This window comes from Lotus japonicus, chromosome 1 (assembly GCF_012489685.1).
Source record: "Lotus japonicus ecotype B-129 chromosome 1, LjGifu_v1.2".
Lineage (NCBI taxonomy): Eukaryota > Viridiplantae > Streptophyta > Magnoliopsida > Fabales > Fabaceae > Lotus > Lotus japonicus.
Window position 1 is genome coordinate 104,549,268 of NC_080041.1, and position 22,167 is coordinate 104,571,434.

At 38.9% G+C, this 22,167-nt stretch overlaps 2 protein-coding genes and 1 long non-coding RNA gene across 3 annotated transcripts; 1 reads left to right on the top strand and 2 right to left on the bottom strand.

Annotated features, from left to right (window-relative positions):
• The first annotated feature begins 10,040 nt into the window (after window positions 1-10,040).
• LOC130728693 (uncharacterized) lies at window positions 10,041-12,094 on the top strand. The gene is made up of 3 exons (XR_009015741.1): window positions 10,041-10,162; window positions 10,240-10,348; window positions 11,541-12,094. It is a non-coding gene; the product is annotated as an uncharacterized LOC130728693 (long non-coding RNA).
• Window positions 12,095-14,194: 2,100 nt separating this feature from the next.
• Window positions 14,195-16,718, bottom strand: LOC130728689 (F-box/kelch-repeat protein At5g15710). Its single transcript, XM_057580232.1, has one exon. The coding sequence runs from the start codon at window positions 16,177-16,179 to the stop codon at window positions 14,863-14,865; it is 1,317 nt and encodes a 438-aa protein (XP_057436215.1). The 5' UTR covers window positions 16,180-16,718; the 3' UTR covers window positions 14,195-14,862.
• Window positions 16,719-19,150: 2,432 nt separating this feature from the next.
• Window positions 19,151-20,470, bottom strand: LOC130728692 (uncharacterized). The gene is made up of 3 exons (XM_057580239.1): window positions 20,273-20,470; window positions 19,867-20,080; window positions 19,151-19,448 (listed from the first exon to the last, which is right to left on the bottom strand). The coding sequence occupies exons 1-3, from the start codon at window positions 20,303-20,305 to the stop codon at window positions 19,342-19,344; spliced, it is 354 nt and encodes a 117-aa protein (XP_057436222.1). The 5' UTR covers window positions 20,306-20,470; the 3' UTR covers window positions 19,151-19,341.
• Between the last annotated feature and the right edge of the window lie 1,697 nt (window positions 20,471-22,167).

Genomic DNA, 22,167 nt, shown 5'->3' on the forward strand with positions numbered 1-22,167 from the left:
GTGGAGGAGGTGCAAGAACTCAGCCGGCTTGAACTCAAGCTGCTGGAGGAGAAAGAGAGTTTGGAAGAGAAGCTCGGAACTTCAGAAGAGATTCTGGAGAAGGATGAGCTAAAGGTCAGACTCAACAACATCCAGCATGTACTGGAGCGTCTGGAGAAGGATAGGTCAGAGCAGCGCCAGGAGTGCAGAAGAATGAGGAGGGATCCTCCATTCTAGATTTATATGATGTAAAAAAAAAAAAAAATGATGTAAACACAGAATTATGAATAAAACGCGATTTTTGCAAACATTTGTGACATAAATATATATAAGAATATGCATATATAATCACAAACGAATAGAATAGAATAAGTAAATAAAAATAAACAGAGTTTGAATAAAATAACGTTAAATAAAAAGAAGGAAAAAAAAAGAGATCCTAAACTAAGGTTTGTCAGTGCGTCGCAGAAGTTCCATCATCATTTGCTTCATCTCAATCAGCATGGATTCATGAGTGTCAAGACGTTGTTCCATGATGTCGAGTCTGGATGAGCTTGTCTGAGTAGAGCTGGAAGGAACATTCTGAGCCGCTTGAGGATCTGGAATGGAAGCAGAAGCAGAAGGAGTAAATATAACTGGTGCAAGTCGCTCTGCCTCAGCCTCAGCCTCAGCTTCAAGACGCTCTGCCTCAAGTCTGGCTTGTTCAGCCTGAGCTGCTGCTAGACGTGCAGCTTCTTCTGCCTGTTCTTTCTTTCTCTTGGTTTCTTCAATAGCTTCAAGAAGCTTATTTCTCTGTTCTAGTTCATGAAGAGCCACCCTTCTAGCAAGCCTTTGCTTTGCTGCCTCAATCCTCTGACTGCCCTCTGCATGCAGGAGCTGCATCATAATCGGAACTTGAGCCACTAGCCAAGTGCTCAGATTGTTCCACTCATCAGCCACATTTTCAGCATTCTCACTAAGATCAGTCTGACCGTGCACATTGCGGAGCCTCAAAGAGGCTTCATGATAGAAGATATTGATGCACTCAGAGAGAGATGTGGGTTGAAGGTGAGTATAGGGAATGATGGAGAGGTTGGGTTCAGGAGAGGCTAGGTGATTGCTGCTATGGGCTTCAGAGGCACCTTGTGGAGAACCAATGTTAATCATGGGAGCATTGGGTTCAGAGGTTCCAAGGTGAGGGTCTGAAGTTTCAACCAGAGGGTGAGGTGATCTAACCGAGGATTGGTTAGACACTGATTGTTCGGGTTCAGGGTCTGGTTGAATAGGCTCATGTTGGTCAGGGACAGGGTGAGCTTGTTGAACTAAGGGGTCTGCCTCTTGGATAGGATTAGCCAAGATAGGTTCATCTGGGTCAACTAGACGTTCAGGTCTAGGGCCAGGATATCTCCTAGGGCTTGGACAGGTAAGGTAATATTCTTCCAAGGCAGATACCTTTTCTTTTCTAACCTCCATGAATTTTCTAATTGATTCAGAGTTATTGGAGGGAGAAGAGTCAACAGTATTAATTGGGAAGGATACAGGTGTAAAGGCTGTTGATGAGTCTGTATCCGTGGTTCTGGCAGCAGGACGTGCTGATGCTCTGGGAGCAGAGTGATCAGACGTTCTGGGTTGTGGTTCTGTTTGGTTGGGCTCAGGTTGGTCTTGGACGATAGGTTCAAAAGATAATGGGTCGTATGGAATGGTAAGGAGAGAGGTTGGATCTTCTGACCTAGAGGTTGGGTTCTGAAGCAAATTCCAGAGTGGTGCTTCAGTAGGAGAAGGTTGAAAGAAAGAAGATCTTGGGGAATGTGGTGGAGAGGTGGTTTGTGCGGCTGGCTGGGATTCAGGAATAGGAGTGAGGGGATTTGAGGAGTGTTGGAGCAGGGCAGAAATAGGAAGTGCATCAAATAAATTCAAATCATCATCAGAAGCAAGTGCAGGCTTACTTGAATGTGCTGATGATCGAGTCACTCTGGCAGGAGGTTCAGTCCTTCTGACCACTGCAGCAGCTGGTTCCACCCGAGTAGGCTTCACCACGATTCTGACTTTCTTCTTCTGCTTCTTCTTTGGAGGACCATCCTCACTATCACTGTCATCACCATCATCAGGCTTTCTCTTCGTCTTCTTGACCAGAGGGACATCAGATTCCTCAGAAGATTCGTCCAGAACCATCTTCCTCTGAGCTTTCCTCTTGGGAGGAGAAGGAAACTCTGGAGCTGGTGGTAGTCTGCTGACGAAATCATCAAGGTCAATTTCGAAACCTTGAGCCCTGAGGTCTTCAACATAGCATCTGATGGCTTCAGGATGGTCTGCTTGTGTCCACAGAGGGTAGTCATTCAGAGGCATCCTTCTGCTTCTGATGTCAGAGGATGTGTCTTCACGAGCAGGAGCAATCTTCTTCTGGATTAAGCCCATCTTCTTCAAGGAGTTTGCAGTGAAGACATCACTGACAATTGTGCTCAAATCCTCTGTGCAACCAGCATCGATCAAATCTTGCACCAAGTTGCTTTCAATGAGAAAGTCTGAGAGCAGCCTCCCAAAAGGGATATATTTGATTGCAGACTTGATGGAGGCGGTGGTGCGAGACTTCCTGATGCATTCCTTCAAGTAGGAGAACAGGAAATAGGGAAGGCAGATCTTCTCCTGATCTTGGATGAAGAACAACATCGCCTTCTGGTTGAAGTTGATGTAGTCTGGAGAACTGCCCTTCGGTCTCTGATTGATGCAGTTGAGCAGGATCTTGTGCCAGATCCTGAGTTTGGGGTGAAGGTCCATCACCTTGTAACTTGTCTTGCCCGGTTTGAAGGTGGTGTACAGGGCCTTGTTGACTTTGTCTTTGGTGCTGGGTTTCAGCTTGGATTCCGTCAGTTGGAACCGATACCCATAAGCAGTTTCTGCTCCTAGCAGATTCACGAATGACTTCTCAGTGATGACGATCTTTCTGCCAAGAATATGAGATACCACTTGAGTATCATCGCAGTCGGCGTGCTTCCAGAATTCCTTGACCAACTTCTCATACACCGGTCCTCGAAGTCGATTGAAGTAGTTTCCCCAACCTTGAGCTTGGACTTCAGGACGAAGATCAAACCCATTTGCAGCCAGGTTGTCGAGGTCGAATCTCCATTCTGCTAGGACTTGGAGTTCCTCAGGAGCAAATACGCAGTGAACGGCACAGCCCCGTTCTGCAATTGGAACAATCTGCTCTTGAACTTGAACTTGTTCTTGTGCCGGGTTCTCAGAGCCCCTTTGACCCGTTGCCAAACCAACTTCCATGTGAGGGAACTGAGGTGCATCTGCAGTAGATCTTCTGGTTTGTCTCACCATTTTGAGGAGGTTGAAGGTTTAAGGTAGAGGATGAAGTTTGAAGGATGAAGAGAAATCGAGAGAGAAATCAAGAAAGAGGCGGTTTTGAAAAGCAGAGAGTGCGAGAGTGAAAACCGGAAGTGAACGAGAACGTGTGTGTATAGTGGGTTTTATCAAATAACCGTTGTTGATTCAAAAAGCAATTTAAGATCAACGGTTGAAAATTAAAGATAGATAGTAAAATACACAATCACACACAGGAGATAAGCATATCTACACGCAATCATAACAGACTGTCACACGGGCACAAGGAATTATGCACCAGAAATTCTGACACACGTGTTGTTGTCTCAGCTTCAGAGTCAGTACCAGTGGGCACACACACTCTGATTGAGTTACCTTCTGGACTAGACATCTTCTGATCAAGAAGTATCATAGTCAGAGGTTCTGATCCATCTTCACTCTGGACAAAAGTCCATGTTTAGATTTTTCAGAATAAAATTAAATCTATCTTCAGCTAAGGGCTTTGTAAAGATATCTGCCCATTGATGGTCAGTATCAACAAACTTCAGAAGAAGTACGCCCTTCTGCACATAATCTCTAATGAAGTGATACTTTACCTCAATGTGCTTTGCCCTTGAATGCAAGATAGGATTCTTGCTCAACGAGATTGCAGCAGTGTTATCACAATAAATTGGGATATTGCTCTCAAGGATCTGATAATCCTCCAGCTGATGTTTCATCCAGAGCATCTGAGTGCTGCATATTGCTGCTGAGATATATTCTGCCTCTGCAGTTGATAGTGCAATGGTTGATTGCCTCTTGCTTGCCCATGAGACTAGATTGCTTCCCAGAAATTGACAATTTCCAGAAGTACTTTTTCTCTCTGTTCTATCTCCAGCATAATCAGCATCACAATAACCTGAAAGCTTATACTCTGATGTTTTCTTATACATCAAGCCAAGGTTAGTGGTGCCTTTCAGATACCTTAGGATGCTCTTAACAGCAGTTAAGTGGATTTCCCTTGGATCTGATTGGAAACGAGCACATAAGTGAACACTAAATAATATGTCTGGCCTAGATGCAGTTAAGTATAGAAGTGAACCTATCATTCCACGATAGAGCTTCTGACATACTTTACCACTTTTATCTTCTTTCTCCAAAATGCATGTAGGATGCATTGGAGTCTTGGCCACTGTAGATTCCAGCATATTGAACTTCTTCAGAAGTTCTTTAGTGTACTTGCTCTGATGGATATATGTTCCTTCTGGTGTTTGATCAACTTGTATTCCCAGAAAGTACTTTAATTCTCCCATCATACTCATCTCAAATTCAGCCTGCATCATCTCAGAAAATTCTTTGCATAGAGATTGATTAGCAGAACCAAATATAATATCATCAACATAAATTTGCACAATTAAGATATCATCTTTATAAGTCTTGCAAAAAAGAGTTGTATCTACTTTACCCCTTACAAACTCATTCTCCAGAAGGAATGAGCTAAGTCTCTCATACCATGCTCTGGGAGCTTGCTTCAGACCGTAGAGTGATTTCTTCAATTTGAACACATGGTCTGGTTTCTTTTCATCTTCAAAACCTGGGGGTTGATGAACATAGACTTCCTCTGAGATATAACCATTTAGGAAGGCACTCTTTACGTCCATCTGATGTAGAACAATGTTGTGATTTACTGAGAAGGAGATCAACAGTCTGATTGCCTCCAGTCTTGCTACTGGAGCAAATGTTTCAGTGTAGTCTATTCCTTCCTGCTGGCTGTAGCCTTGAGCAACTAGCCTTGCCTTGTTTCTGACTACTTCTCCTTTCTCATTTAGCTTGTTTCTGAATACCCATTTCGTTCCAATAACATGAACATTCTCAGGCTTCTTCACTAAGCTCCAAACATCGTTCTTGGAAAATTGATTCAATTCTTCTTCCATGGCCAGAATCCAATCCTTGTCCTGAAGAGCTTCATCTATGGACTTGGGTTCAATTAAGGACACCAATCCTTTCAGACTCAGCAAGGTCTCTTCAGAGGGTCTGAAGGCAGATCTGGTTCTGACTGGTTCATCTTTGTTGCCCAGAATCAATTCCTTAGGGTGAGCTGCAGTGATTCTGCTCTTCTTCAGAGTTTGTGAGTTAGAGGGACCAGCTTCTTCCTCTGGTTCATCTTCCTCTGGTTCATCTTCCTCTGGCTCAACTTCCTCTAGAGCTTTGCCTTTGTCAGAAACATTAATGCTTAAATCTGCAAACTTTTCAACTAGCTTTGACTGGTCAGAGTCAAGCTTATCATCAAATCTAACATGAATAGATTCTTCAATAGTCTTAGCATCAGTATTATAAAATCTAAAACCTTTAGATCTATCAGAATAACCAAGTAATAGACATTTAGAAGACTTAGCATCAAATTTATGCAATCTATCCTTAGTATTGAGAACATAACAAACACAGCCAAAAGGATGAAAATAAGAAATGTTGGGTTTTATGTTCTTCCACAATTCATAAGGAGTCTTATTCAGAATTGGTCTCACAGAGATTCTGTTCTGAATGTAACATGTTGTATTTACTGCCTCTGCCCAAAAGTGCTTAGCCATGCCAGTTTCTTGGAGCATGGTTCTAGCCATCTCCTGAAGAGTTCTGTTCTTCCTCTCAACAACACCATTTTGTTGAGGAGTTCTGGGACAAGAGAAATCATGTGCAATTCCATAGGAATCAAACAGACTCTCAAACTTGTCATTCTCAAACTCTCCACCATGGTCACTTCTGACACGCACAATCCTACAAGCCTTCTCGTTTTGCACTTGAGCAATGAAGGTAGAGAACACAGCATGAGACTCATCCTTGCGGGTTAGAAACTTTACCCATGTCCAGCGGCTATAGTCATCAACGATAACCATCCCATATCTCTTGCCACCTATAGACTCAGTTTTCACTGGTCCAAAAAGGTCGATATGCAGAAGTTCCAACGGCCTTGAGGTTGAGACAACATTCTTTGCCTTGAAAGGGACTTTTGTGAATTTGTCTTTCTGACATGCTTCACAAAGAGCGTCTGAAGCGAACTTCAGATTGGGTAAGCCCCTGACAAGGTTTAGCTTGCTCAGCTGAGAAATCTTTCTCATACTGGCATGCCCTAACCGTCTATTCCATACCCACTGCTCTTCATTAACAGACAGAAGGCACTTCACATTCTGAGCCTCCAACTCAGATAATCTGATCTTATAAATGTTGTTCTTCCTCTTGCTGTTAAACAGAACAGAGCCATCGATCTGACTTACAGCCCGGCAGGACTTTTGATTGAATATAACATCATAACCCTTGTCAGCTAATTGACTTATAGACAATAAGTTATGTGTTAAGCCGTCTACCAATAAAACATTATCAATGCATGGACTACTATCTACACAAATAGTACCAGGACCAATAATTTTACCCTTTTCATTTCCTCCGAAGCCAACTTCGCCTCCAGGCTTAAGTTTCAGCTCTCGGAACATACGCTTTTCTCCCGTCATGTGACGCGAGCATCCACTGTCCAGATACCATGATTGGTGTTTCAGTGGAGCTATCAAGGATATCTGCAACATAGATAATTTTGTCCTTAGGTACCCACTTTCTGGGTCCTCTTTTGTTAGTTACCCCAGAGGTTCTGATCACCTTGGGTGTCTCAACATAATATTTTAAAGGAATGTTTGCATGATATTTAGTCATAGAGAAAGATCCCTTTTTAAGAGGATGTTTAGCAACTTTAGCAGGTACAGGATCAGGCAATATGGTACCAGAGGGAACAAAGCATTCATACAAGGATTTAGCTTTAGACACAGAAGGCTCATTTCTAATTGGTTTAGAATAGCCAATGCCATGCATTCCATTTCTGCTTACGCCATAGATCATTGAAGCAATTAAACTTCTATCCACGCTTTTAGCTAGGAATCTTTGAAAAGACTTTTCATACTTAGATTCATTTCTACAATCAGAGGCATCACAGGCAACAATTTCTTCTAACTTAGCAATTTGGTTCTTAAGCACAGAGTTAGAATTTACCAAAGCATGATTTTCATTTTTCAAATCTGAAATAATTTTCTCATGTTCAGAAGGAGTCTTGGAGACAGCAGATAAGTTCTTTTTCAACTTTTTATGCTTAGACAATAAAGAGTTATACTTATCCATGATATCAGACAAAGCATGTTTCAGTTCAGAGGTAGAGAAAGAAGCAAATACCTCATTTTCATCGTCTGAGTCAGGATCTCCTTCTGATTCTGAGTCAGAGTCAACAGCTTCCTTTGACTCTGATCCTTTGTCTTTGACAATGGCCATGAGTCCTTGGACTTCACCATCAGAGTCAACATCCTCTGACTCTGATTCATCGAATGTCACCATCAGACTCTTCTTGGTCTTGAAGTGCTTCTTTGGCTTCTTGTCTTTCTTCAACTTTGGACAATCACTTTTGTAGTGCCCAGATTCTTTGCACTCAAAACATGTGACTTCCTTGATTGAAGACTTCTTCTGGCCTGAGGACTCATACTTTCCTTTTGCCTTTCCAGAGCCTTTGAACTTGCTCTGCCTGTGCTTCCAGATGCGGTTGAGTCTCTTGGAGATCAGAGTCAGCTCATCTTCATCAGAGTCTTCTGATGCTTCTTCAGATTCTTCTTCTTCAGCTTGAAGAGCCTTTGACTTCTCAACCTTAGCCTTTTCAGATTTGGATTTCAAGGCTATGGACTTTTTCCTCAGATCTTGCATCTCTGAGCGCTTCAGCTCATGGCATTTCAAAATGCTGATGAGTTCTTCTAAACTCATATTCTCAACGTCTCTCGTGAGCTCTATTGAAGTCACCAAAGGCATCCAACTTTCAGGAAGACACCTGATGACCCTTATGACATGATCTTTTGTTGTGTAGCTCTTGTTGAGAGGTCGTATGCCAGCTACAAGCAATTGAAATCTGGAGAACATTTCTTCAATGGACTCATTTGGCTCCATGATGAAGGATTCATACTTTTGGATCAAAGACAATGCCTTTGATTCTTTGACTTTCTTGTTTCCTTCATGAGACATCTTCAGAGAATCAAAAATGCCTTTAGCAAACTCACGATCTGTAATCTTCTGGTACTCCTCATAGGAAATAGCACTTAGAAGAATTGCTCTTGCTTTGTGATGTTGTGAGTACAGCTTCTTTTGATCTGCAGTCATCTCTGACCTTGGGATCTTCTTGCCATCTGCATCAACTGGACGCTCATAGCCATCCACAATAATATCCCAGAGATCTGCATCGAAACCCAGAAAGAAACTTTCCAGTCTATCTTTCCAATATTCGAACCTTTGACCGTCGAACATAGGAGGCTTTGCATTGTAACCATCTCTTTGAGTTTCACTGGTGGTGGCAGCCATTGTTTTTCACACCGGCCCGGATCACTGAACACTGTTAGGTGTGGTAATCAGAACTTGCGCTCTGATACCAATTGAAGGTATGAAAAACGGTAGAAAGGGGGGGTTTGAATAACGTTTTCAGAACAAAACTTCCACCGTAAAGATTTTGACAAATCTTTCGAGAACTTAAGTGCTAAAGATAAGAGATAGAAAAGCACACAAGTATTTTATCCTGGTTCACTTGATAAATCCCTCAAGCTAATCCAGTCCACCCGTTAAGGTGATTTCTTCCTTCTTAGAATGAAGGCAATCCACTAATCAGGTAAGAGTTACAACTGCACTTGAAACCTACAAGTGACTAACAATTACACTGACTTAGCTCACACTAAGATTCACTCTCTTAGTCTTCTCTAGGATCCGATCAACCTTGATCTCCTAAAGGAATCACCACTAAGATTCACTCTCTTAGTCTTCTCTAGGATCCGATCAAACTTGATCTCCTAAAGGAACTAAACAAACTGTTTATCAAGGAAATGTTTACAAGAGATTTGCTTCTAAAAAGCTAATAGTAAACACAATGAATTTCAGATGAAAGAAAGCTTAGAATATTTTGAATATCTTGCGCGTGTGTATTGCTTCTACGTAGTTTCTTCTAGCCGCTTCTTTCAATCTTCAGCCTCTATATATACTCCAAGGATTAGGGTTGAGCGTTGCATGGGAAATGCTACCGTTGGAGGGCAGTTCTGGAAAATCCAGCTTCTGCTGTGGCTGAGAACGTTAGGTAGGTCGTCAGGAAGGTACACTTGCTTTTGTACTTGGATAGCGACTTGACCTTTTAACCTAGGAGACTTCTGATCAGGGGAATACTTCATATTGGAACTTGTGAAGCCGGTTGATCAGAGTCAGAGGGAAAGCACAGATCCTCTGACCATTGTATCTTCTGATTCTGAACTCAGAGGGAAGAACATGGCCTTCAGAGTTTCTTGCTTCTGGACTTCAGAGTTTCCACTATTCAGCTTCTGGATCTTCAGAGTCTTCTACACCATCAGAACATCTGAACCTTCAGTGTTTCTTGGTTATCAGAACTTCTGGATCTTCAGAGCTTCTAGCGACTGAGTCCACATCAGAGTTTGTATAGCTTCAGAACTTCTGAAGCTTTTCCACTGTTCATACTGAACATGGTGAATGCGAAAGCGTTGCTTGGGTTACCCTTTATGCACAGTGCTTCTGATTTGTGTGAGATTGAGTTGAGGTCAGAGCCTGTAAATAGCACACTCAGAAAAACACGTTAAAGTACCACAATTGTTCATATCAAAAGGTTAACTTGTAATCATCAAAACATAGAGTTGTACTACTAGATCAAAACTTGATCTTACAAATGCATCATTCCACAGACCAGTAATATAATCTGTCTTGACTTTTTTAAACATTGGCAGACTCTTTAATTTTTCTCTTCTGGGATAAGATGAAATCTGTATGTCATTTTACAAGTAGCAAATAACTTTTGCTACAAAGCACACTGCGCTAAGTCTGTTTTTATTATAGGGTAATACTATCCACCATGCCCTGAACCTGAATTAACTATGGGCACTACAAAGCATACTGATGGTTACTTCTTGACAGTACTTCTGCAGGATCAGATGGGTGGGCTTCAAGTTCTTCATTAGAATCAGTGGGTTAGTAGTCCTCCTGTGAATGGAGCACTTGTTATACACAGTTGAGATCCTTACAGGTAACTGTTGTAATAGTTTATTTATGTCTTTTAAAAGATAAATGGTCTTGAGATAGAATATAGATTAAATTTGTGTGTAAAAAGTGACCAAGATTATTGAGATGTAAACAATGGCATATGATCTGCCACTGCCAATTTCCTTTAATTTTAATTATGTGGGCCTTTGGTGTTCCACATGTTACCAGCCTTTGTTTTGTTTGCTGATGCCAAGGGATGAGATCCCAAAGTTCATAGACACTCCATGCTTGTGTCAGCCTCCAATAGATGAAAGGATTACAATCCATGTGGACAAGGCCGCAACTACGGATTTTTACAGTAGCAGCTAAAGAGCTGCAGATTTCAATGGAGAGGGCTTTCAGAATTCAGGGTAGCGTCCGTCCATATATACTAATCATGGACCTTCCCAATTTATACACATTAGCTAAGAATTTGATGTGTGCTGAGCGAGACATGATATATCTATCAAGCTCACTGAATAAGGTGATATAAAATTCAAATCAGGAGCCCATTATATTTTTTCCAGAATGAGAAGAAAAATAGAAAATGGTTGAAATATCAACATTCCTACTCTGAGTTATTGTTTTTCCCTTCCCCTCAATTCTAGGTCAATTTTCTCTGCTCCTTTTAAGTTTAAGAATGCAAGACTGGTGCCACTTTACATGAATGTATCATTTCACAATCCACAACCCTGTAACATAATTTGTCTTGAAATTTTTAAACATTGACAGATTCTTTAAATTCTCTCTTCCGGTATCAGATGAAATCCATATGTCATTTTACAGGTAGCAAATAATTTACATAGGTGGGAGCATTGCATGGTAAAGAAATAAGGCTAAAACGCACTGCTTTTTTATTCTCTCTAACTTCATGAGATGAAATGATTGGAAGTTTAATAAAACTTGGTAAATGGATGCGAAACCAGAGAGTGCTCTTCGTTTTTATACTCTTTACACTTTCTTAGACTTCCATTATTTGTTTCAATGAGAGGACCATACTTGTCTAACTTAGTAATTTGTGGTTTAGCATTCTGTCTTGCTGATGTTGTTAAAGGGAATGAATGATCCACTAGTTCCCTAAGCAAGAAAGATATGAGAGAGGGGATCCTTGAAAATTCACTGAGAGAGCTGTAAATTTATGGAAAAAAATTTTGAATATGCACTAAATTGTGGAACTTGTCTTCATTTTTGTGTAGGGATGGGCCTTGAAGATGATATTGAGGGTGGCCACAAGAAGAAAAAGGAAGGGAAAGGCATCTTCTGCTGATATGGCTTAGGTAGTTGATTATAGATGTCTACAAGCTGCCACTTTTTAGGTAGAAGAAAAAATAATTGTGTGTATATTATACTATACAGGCTAATTCATTTGTAATACATTATGGACCCTTCAAAATTGATTCGAGGAGGCCGGGTACGTCTGTTGATCTTTTATTGCTAATTTAGCTTAAAATTAGTTGCTGCAAGTATGAATTGGTGTCAATCATTGGTTGTGAGGCCTATGATCTTTGGGGAAAATTTGAAGTTATATGCTTTAGGGTTCAAATGTATGTTTTTGGGGCAAAAAGAAAGTGATAGATTGCTCAAAGAAGATTTCAAAATTTTCTGAGAAGGAAAATAGTCTTCAAGTCCCAATTTTAGGTGTTCTATGGTTGCTTGCTGATTGGCAATTTTATTCTGCTATTTGTGTGACCTTAATGGACTGTTAAGCACTGAATTTGACTTGAGACTTCACTTGATCCTTCAAAATATATGAGCTATTCTGGTGTAAAAAATTTGAGTAGCTATATTACCAAAATCATGACGAACATGAGAAAATTTGATAATATGAAGAGCCATTTTGTATTTGTTATTAGTTTTATGTGCAACAATTTATTTGTACATGTCTGTGGATTTTCGCTGTTAAGCTTATATGAGAGTTGATGGCGGATTACTTATTTAAAATTTCTGCGTTGTTATAGCTACTTAAATGATAAGCTTTTAATGCTTGAAGATCTTGACGTTGTCCAAAATGGGGGGCTGAACATGCCTTGTTGTCTGCTAAGAGGAACGAGTTTAGTGGTTGTTTTATATTCTTAAGTCTTTTGGTTCATTTCCCTCATGTTTTCCTCTGTGCATGTTTGACAATAGTGATGTTGTGATGCTCAAAAGTAGGCTCTTCACGTCTTTCCAAGTGAAAATTCTTCTTATATTTCCTCACGTTTAAATCCACAAACTTTGAACTCTCATTCATATGATGAAGATGGTAATAGTTGATTAAAATATTGAGGGTGCATTTGATAGACACATGGAAAATTGGGTGTGTGATGAGTAATTCCTCATGATTGAGACATATCATGAGGAAACTTGTTCCACGTATTTTCAGGGCCTGGTTCATGTGGGGAATTTTTTTTATTTCATTTCCTAATTTCAATAATAATTACAATAATGTTACCTTGTTTTCATTTTATTTTCTCATTTCAAGGATTTGTTGCCACACAAAATATTGTCAAAACAAGCAGGCCCTTTAGATTTATAACAAAAACTATACATTCAAATAGAAGTATCTGCTCCAGCAACCCTCCTTCACAATGTCAAAACTAAGATATCATTGAACTTTGTTAGTACTATATGCTTTGACAGCATATATATGCACCTAAAAGAGTGGTTCATTGTGCATTCTCATATTGTACAAGCCAAAAGAAAAAGGAAAGGGAATATGAAAATATAGCTACACGTCCTTGTTAGAATGCGCATAACCAAGCACCGTTAGATACTGATAACAAAATGTAATCCAATAGTTTGAACAAGAACACATACATAGAAAAATATATGTATGAATGAATAATTACTCCTTCAATTATATGTGGCAACTGACAATCACCAAGTCATGCAAATAAACTATCATGTTTTGGTTCAAAGCCAGCTCAATCACATGAAGAACACTACAAGTGTATTTGGCGACCAGTTGAATGCAACGTGAGAGTCCTAACGATCAATGAGTGTGAACGGATGTCCAATCATAGCCATAACCGAGTATGACACACTACACTAAGATGGCCTTATAAGGCAGGTAGATGCATTTGCAGCTTCACATCAATATCCTATATCAGAACCATATCATCTATTAATTAGGCTACCTAATATTTCAACTAACAGTGCTAATATGTGAACTACTCTAGACCAATAAATAAAAAGAAATATACAAAAGTAACAAAACTCCAAGAGAACAAAAAAAGAAATAAGAAACTCTTGTTGTTTTGGTTATATTTTTCTTCCTCTGGGAGGGGTCACTGTAGTATGGAGATTAGAGTTGATAGCGTCAAAAACCTATGCTCTTAGAAGCTTGAGTTCTTATTTCATATCAGAAATTATTTCATGTTCCCTATAGACTTGAGCTTGACCAACGTTTTGCACAGCTCATTCTACCCCATGCTGAAATCAATCTAGTTATAAAAAAAGGGAGAAGCAAAGATCAACACCCTAACCAGTTGGTCATTCTAGCTATGATATACCACCACAAACACATGTCATTAGAGTCTGTTTGAACAGAGTCACTGAGATGATAGAATCTATAAGAATTCAGGAAATCAAATAAAAAAGGAGTGTGAGCTATATCACATTAACATTTCCATAGTTCCAATATTTTGTTGTTGACTGAATTTGCCATTGTTCCAATATTTTGTTCTTGACTGAATTTGTCTTAGAACACTAGATGCCTGCATACAGGTGAGAGGGAGAGAAACGTTCATATGAAAATATAACAGAAGACAAGGATATGAGCAAGAAAAACTACTCTAGCATTCATTTGAATATCCTCTCTCAAATTCAAACAGTTTCTGCTTTGCATCAGAAACTGGTGAAACAGTTTAAATAACAGCCAAGTCAAATCAATTTCTATAATCTGATCAAGATCGCAAAGCTACAAAGGAAATCATGTTCTTAATGAAGTATCTTGGCCAAACAAAAAGCAAGATGGGGGGAGAACCCATTTACATGAAAAGTTACATAAGGTTAAAAGACAAGATTTAAAACAGTTACATTACACCGATAACCCAGTGACATTGAAGAAGTAATAGTTTACAATGTGCAATTACAAAGCCCTGTGCATTTTCAAGGGGTAATGCTCAAGGAAGAAAATGTCTTCTGAAAGTTAAAAACGTACCCTGAACACCATTATCCCAGTACCCCCTTTTAAGCATTCCAATAGTTATGTATAAGGTCATAACCTTTCATGAGAAGTCTACATCAGGGGCAGATCCCACTAACATTGTCACCACTGCCTCTTGCCTCTTTCAATTCCATTCACAAAATCTGTCTATGGAGCTAAACCGATATTGACAATCAAGCATTCTCTTTGAAATAATTTGTAAGATATACAATATCAGCCCATTGTGAAGTAACATCAAATAGAATGGTTAGAGAGAATCTCATAGCAAAGAAAACATGTCATTATGTCAAGATAAAAATCACAGATAAGCCTTTGTTTTGTAAGAGTTGATGGATATCCGACATCATGTCATAAGACTATGAGCCTCTAGCTTAGTATATAGAAGCATCGAACCTTGGCTCGTAGAAACAGACTTGATTGTTGTATGACTGAAGAGCACACCCACCGATCCAAGACCAGATCTTCTTATCCACATCAAATAGAAGGCCCTTCCCTTGGTTCCAAGACGTGAAGCAGATTAAGTTATCTTGCCCAAAGCATTCGAATCTCTCAGCTGATAATCTCAACAAAGAGCGGAAATACTTCGGGGGCATCCTACTGATCTCCACCCACATAGATTTGGCATGGTCCAATTCCCAAATTCTCATGCTCTGGAGTGTGCTGTACAGGCCAATCCTTCCAACAAGAAAAAGACGCTTCTGGGTACCGGCAACCAAATATCCATCCAGTAAAGATCGCGGGAACTTTGCCGGAATATGTTCCCAGTGATCTGTGTCGAGTCTATACATCATCAAACCAAGTGGTGAAAGGGTTTCAAGGTACAATCTCGAGTCACAATAAGCCATCTTTGATGAGCAGAGATTAGCTGCTGGCATCATCTGATGAACTGACCAACTATCTGCCTTCGAGTCATAAACTTCAGTAGGCAATGATTTGTCACCACATATATCATTAGTGGCTATCACTTTAAATGACCGGTTCAGCCGATCAACAACCATTATCAGTTGCCTTTGCTGATTAAAATGCATGCTTGGCAATGTCCTCCAAGTTTGAGTAAGGGGATTACAAACCAGGGTTTTAAAAGTTAGCCCGTCATGCCCGGAAAAGCAAACAAGGCCACCAGAAGAGCCAACCAACCAGAACGCCCACTGCGGCAAAAATGCGAAAGGTATCCTATACCAAGTCTTCAGGGGCAAGCTGAAGACCGAACATTGCGGGATCTGCGAGTTCTTCCAGAAAGTAAGAAGACAAGGCCCGTGCGACGGAACACTGGAATGAAACTTGAGAAAACTACTGTCCTGAAGCAGTGAATTCCACCGTTTACATACCGACCGAAGCCGGAAAATCAAAAACGGAGGAACCCTAGCTAAGATCTCATGCAACAAGTCCTCAGGCAACATCGCCCATATGTTATCCTCCATCTGAACATCAACATGAACTATCTTACCAAATGTGGCATGTGTTTCCTCATCCAAACCCCGAGGCTTGGTCTTAACAACCTTCTGCCGCGAAGGGCTGGTGTTCCGGGACCCTGCGCGACCCATTGGACTAGTATTCCTAGACCCACCACCCCTTGGAGGAGAAGGTTGCTTACAGAACCTCCCATCTCCACCAAAAACCCCATTTTCTACTGATTGAACAATACACACTCCTGACCCTGATTCAGAAGAATGCCCAATACAATCCATGTTCTCTAATTCCTCAAAACCCCAAATCAACCAAATATCCAGATTCACACTCCTATTCCAGATTTCCAGCCTCAAACCATCAAAAGATTATACTCACAGATATTGCTTCAATCACTGATACCCCAAAGCATGAAAATTCTGAAGCAGCCCATAATAGTTAACCCAGATCAAGATCTAAAATTCTCATACACGGTCAAATATGATAAATATTTCCAGACCCAGATGAGCATTTGAATAATTCAGCAAGAAAAGATTGTTTTTTTAATCAGAGAGAAGAGAACAGCAGACTCTATCAATGGTGGGGTGATGAATGAAATTACCTTGAGATTTTCAAACCGTGAAGTTACCATTGATGAGAAGAAGAAAAAAAATTGCTGGAGCTTGAAGGATAGAGATTCTTAGAAGAAACAAGGTAACTTGGCTTCAGATTAGAGTCTATCTTTCTTTGGATTTTGATTTACTTCGTCAGTGTTTGACAAAGGCAACAACAAAATTCAAGACTACTACGTGGTACTTATTGTGGTCCTGCACTCCTGTTGTGTTCTGCTGCGAACAGATCCACAATGCTAATCAGTAGTTTATCGCCACGTCAAGGATTGAACTTTCGATTAAATGCTTAAGGAATCTAACTATTTATCTATCCTTTTTTTTGTTAACAGGGAGGGGCTAGGCCCCGAAGAGCAAAACAACACTAGACTACATGAGCATAAAGAGAGGCGAAAGTCTCATCAGTGTCCTGACATAACAAATGGCTTAACTCAAGTGATAAGAGTTAATTGACATAAGGGTTGTGTGAGATAAAGAGTGAAGGGTGCAGGTTCGATCTCTGAGGAGAAAATAATTTACTAATTTATTAAAACTAACATTTTGCCTATAAAAAAACCATTGCATATTTGTATGTATAAAAAAATTGTGCACACTTTAAATCCCTAAACTTATTTAATTATTAATTATTTCATATTTTTTTTTGTCTTAACCAAGGTATCCCCACAGCCGACAGTCATGAGACTAATCCCTCGCCCCACGGTCAGCGCACTAAGCGGTAGGGGGCTGGCCAAGGAGTTTTTTCTATTCGCAAGAGTTGGGATTCGAACCCCCAACCACTTGCTTAAAGGATATTATTTCATATTTCAATGGTATGTGCAAGTTTATGTTAAAATACCAACAATTCTATAGGACAGTTGACATATAATTTGATTTTTAAAGCGTCTAATCATGAGTTCGATCACTTGATGGTGTGTATGAATAAAAATTTATTGAGTAAAATGTATAACTTAATGTAATATCAAATTATTGAAAGAATTAATCTCATACTTGTCAGCTGAATGAATACTTTGTGGACACCAAAATGTTTGTGTTAAAATGGACAAGAAAATAATGAAAATAAATGTGCTAATTATTATTCAGTGATTAAAATCACAATCAAGTAATCAGCAATTTAGGTATGACGAGTGTGTGATTAATTCAACTTATATATGGGGTTTATCGGACGGCCAATAATGATTTACAATTGTGAACCGTGGGAACAACAATGTAAGTTTTGGTGTTGTTGGGGTCAACTATTGATTGGTGTTGGTTCTCATGTTCTAGTAACCTGTGGCTGCTCATTGCTTAACATCAAACTTAGGGAAATCGTCCTGATTTTTTATTTATTGAAAATACAATTCAGGAAATAGTAAAAGTTTATTAGATTGTATTTGTATTGTACAAACGGAATCATTCACTGCATTTGAATCATTCACAACAAGACGTGTGCATCAAAGTAAATGAAAATAATCTCTGATGACATTTTCTGTGGTACTACTAGAGTTTAGTTTCTGGTTTATGTCCATGTCTCTATAAGCTTACTGGTACTAACCACTAAGTACTTTATGAATAAAATTTAAGAATACCAAGCAGAAGTTTAGGAAATGAAATAAAACTAAGCATTTGTCTTTTTTGGACAATACTTTTTTTTGTCAAACCCTATTGAAGAAATTTCATGGGCCCAAAAATTGGGTTGTGAGGATGAAGGTATGCAAAGTATATATCCATTGATTTTTTTTCCTTAGTTGCATTTTTAGTCTCTTCAACTATTGTGATTGTGCCATGTGTATCTCTGATATTTAAAACGAGCAATTTTGGTCTCTAATAGTGAATAGTGAATACAATCTCACTGCTATCAACAAAGGTCCAAAACACAAATGATAGATAGCTGAGCTCCTTACACATTTAGTCGAAAATTTGATCCATGAGCAACATGTATGGAGAATGATTTGTTATGAGAGGGTTATCAATTTAATGTGATCTTAGAATCTCGATAGAATTAGTCTCATGACTTTCAGTTGTGAGAATACATCAGTGCTACCAAGAAAAATACAATCTCTCAACATCTCCCTCTTTACCCATATCATCAGAGAAAAACGCACACACTCCTATTGAATCTCAAGAGGACAAATAGAGAAGCTACGTAGCCAAGTCACCATAGAGGTGTCATTGGTTCTCCTGGATACCTATTTAATTGTAAGTGATCGTGGGGTTACCCTTTAGTATTCATCTTTCAACATGAATGATGCAAAACATGCCTAGATGCATAGACCCTCATTGTTTTTCCGTCAATTTGAATGAAACCAATGGTTATCCTTTGAGATGAACACTAAAATATGTTGTGTACCAAACATCTCTTGTAACCACATTAAATTGGAACCATGAAATTAATAGTATCATCTCTGAGATGACAAATTTGATAGTGTGTACGTACACATCTAGAACCCATATTTTACCATATCAGATTTATGTTTTTGCTCTCATAATATAATTTTAAGAACAGCTAAAGTCAGTACTGGTGATGTTGTACTTAGGATAATAGGATGCATATGTAGCTTCCTTCTAATTAGGTTTCTAGCATTGGTTCGTTGTGTGGTAAAACTTGTTGAACAGCAATTGAGTCGCAGCAGTTCAAATTGAAGTTGTTTTTTTAAGCCGTCACATGTTTCCTTCTAAATTAACATTGATATATATATATAGTTTATAAATATTACAAAGGGAAGAAGAACATATATAGTGTTAAAAGGCAATATTGACCATTACAATTATTAAGAGAATTGCTATAGATACACTCTTTTTAAATTACTTCTTAACACACTCAATATGATTAGTTTAACGTTCTTCTGATTTCTTTTTTCATTTCTGAGGAAACTGAATATTCACCGCAAGATGCAAACCACACATCCAGCTATCTCTAGAAGCAACATTCGTCCAAAACGCAGCAGCAACAGAGGGCAGCCAAACTACACGTGTTCATGAAAGAATATAAGAAAAGGTGTGAATGAAACTTAATTCTAATTCTAAGAGAAACTCCCAACATATTGTGTCCAGAAAAGATCATAATATTTTAGAATTCAATAACTAGACATTCCCATATATTAGAGTTTAATCTGGATTCAAGAGAGTCTAAAAGTGAGTGTTGTTAGTACTCCTCTCTATATTTCGTCATCAACTTTCCAGTTTTCTAATTTTATTAATTTCAGCTATATATTATGAGAACTTATGTTTTGGTGAATCTGAGGGACTAAAAACATACTCTTTCTTTTATTTCTTTCTTACCCTAAGTAGAGATAAAAATAGGACTGGAATAAAACATTAGTGATCAATCATAACAACATCAACATGTGTAGCATGCCATTGAGAACAGTCAAAGAAAATTACCAGCCTCTAATGAGAGATGAGCAACCAATACTACCATAGTTGTTGTAATTGTAAGGCTTAAGAGGAGGTGGAGCTGCAGATGGTGGAGAGAATCTTCCATGGAAGTAACCTTGATAACCACCATGTCCATGTGGGTAACCGCCATAACCCGGTGGTGCTGGGCCTGGGACTTGTAATTGGGGTGGTGGAGGATACGGTCCAGGATACCCTGAATCTATTGGTTGCTCATAATTAACATCATCAATCATACATACATATCATGCTAGATTATATCAATTAAAGTTTCACATAAAAGTTCATGTTCAATTTCACAATTAAAATTAACATCATATAATCATTATATTTGTTTAGGCATAGGTTAATTAAAATCTATTTAAAAAGAAATCTAGTTAGAATGAGAACTTACCTGGAGAGGAATTATGAGACTCGTGCATGACATGATAAACTTGACTCATATTGCTTCAGAGTTCAGAGTGATGAGACTTCAACAATATCAAGCAAGGTGCATATATCTCTGTTTTTGCGACCAACAGGGGAAAGAGGAGGATACACGTTGCTGGAAACTTCCCTTATTGATCATTTATTGTTGTTTGACTTGTTTCTGTACTTCAAGGCTCAAGCGGTGATATATTAGAAGATTTTTCTTTATTGGTTAAAGTGATATATTTGAAAATCTGCTAGATACCCAATTTTATATTTGAGGGGAAAATGGTTTTGGTAAAAATTACTCGGAATAATTTTTATAATTGGAGAAATGATTATGTAGAAGAATTTTTAGGAAAACTTACCTACATAACGTGATTTTAGAGTTTTGAGCGATTGATTTGATTGTTCTTGATGATGTATCTAAAATTATAGCTGAAGTGATAAAATCTAGAGATCAATCCGTGAAGTGTTTATATTTCACATAGAAAAAAATAAACCCAATATCATGGTTAAATGATGTAATTTGGTCAAGTTTTTTCGAGAGGTTATTTTCCTTCAAACATTGTCACAGGAAAATACACATTCTTAGCCTGCAGTGATCAATAGATAAGATTGAGAGCCAAGTTGGTGTACTCAAGAGACGCATGATAGACACCTGGTGTAAGACCCAGGATTTTAGAATTAAATAAATAAATAATTTCCAACTCACGCATAGGATTATGTGTAAGCGTGAGAGGAACTTGACTTGTACTTGATGGTTGGATTAGTATTATGAAGAAGAAAACGTTAGTAAACGACTAATTTGCACTTAAAGTCACGATGGAAACTAATTCCAAAAAAAATCTTCAGAGAAATGTTAGAACTTCTCTTAATCCTTCCATGATAAGCGTTTCGATACGAAACCCTGGAATGTACGAACGCCCGATTCTAATTCTCGGAGGTTTGCCGAAACCAAAACCCTGATAGTTCAAGAAACCTAAATCAACGGAAGACTTTTTCTATTCGGAGCTTCAAACGAAGATTCCACACGCGCACACCTATTTCTATCAAAGTTTCTAATCTTTCTTCAGAACGAAGTTTTCTCATCCGACATCAACTGCAAAAAGTAATTTTTCGGGTAAAATCGATTTACACCGACTTTGGATCGTTTGATTTAATTCCAAGAAACCTGTTTTGAGTTCTGGAATTTTGTCGCCAGAACCTATCTTAGAATTCACAGAGGAATGCGCAGGAAAAATCGGAATCGCAAAATTTTCATTTTTCCGCATTTTCCAAAACCTATAAATAGCTTGAAAATGAAAAAAAAAACAAAAAAACTCACCAACACACACACCCAAACCCGCGACCAAGGAGGAAGGAGGAGGAGAAGAGTTTTTCGCCGATTCTTGCCTGATCGTCCCACAGTTCGTTGCTACGCGTAGGCCTCGAGGTACTCATGTTTTTCCTTACCTCTGATCGTAAATTCTGTCGCTTTTCTCTATGTCTTTCTGTGCTCAAAGTTTTGAGCTTTTTGTAAAACTGTCCAAATAACTTGATTTCTCTGTCTAAACTTATTCCATGCGTGCCCCTGAGCATGTTTAGCGGATTACATTTCGCCGAATCTCGTCGAATCGCCGCAGAACTTCAATTCTGCTCAAAAACCCATTTTTATGCTGAGGTTCCGCTTTTTGAATCAAAAACTCTCGACTGAGCTTAGCGTCAGTAGGATTAGTCGTCATAATCGTCGTTGGTGTCGACCCCATCTAATTTGTTTTTCAAAATTCTGATTTTGAGTTTCCGAGCTAAAAATATTGACCAAAATACCCCTGCGACAGTTTTCGACCCGATAATTTTTCTGAGAGTTTCCCTGGCCTAGATATTGCCTAAGAATACCTA

What these genes read in the sequence shown, in the direction of transcription:
- LOC130728689 (XM_057580232.1), bottom strand. Translation starts at nt 16,179, where the DNA reads ATGGATTGTATTGGGCATTCTTCTGAATCAGGGTCAGGAGTGTGTATT.
- LOC130728692 (XM_057580239.1), bottom strand. Translation starts at nt 20,305, where the DNA reads ATGTCATGCACGAGTCTCATAATTCCTCTCCAG. An exon ending in GTCTCATAATTCCTCTCCAG is followed by an intron (nt 20,081 to 20,272) that starts GTAAGTTCTCAT and finishes AGCAACCAATAG; the next exon opens with ATTCAGGGTATCCTGGACCG. An exon ending in TCATCTCTCATTAGAGGCTG is followed by an intron (nt 19,449 to 19,866) that starts GTAATTTTCTTT and finishes GAACACGTGTAG; the next exon opens with TTTGGCTGCCCTCTGTTGCT.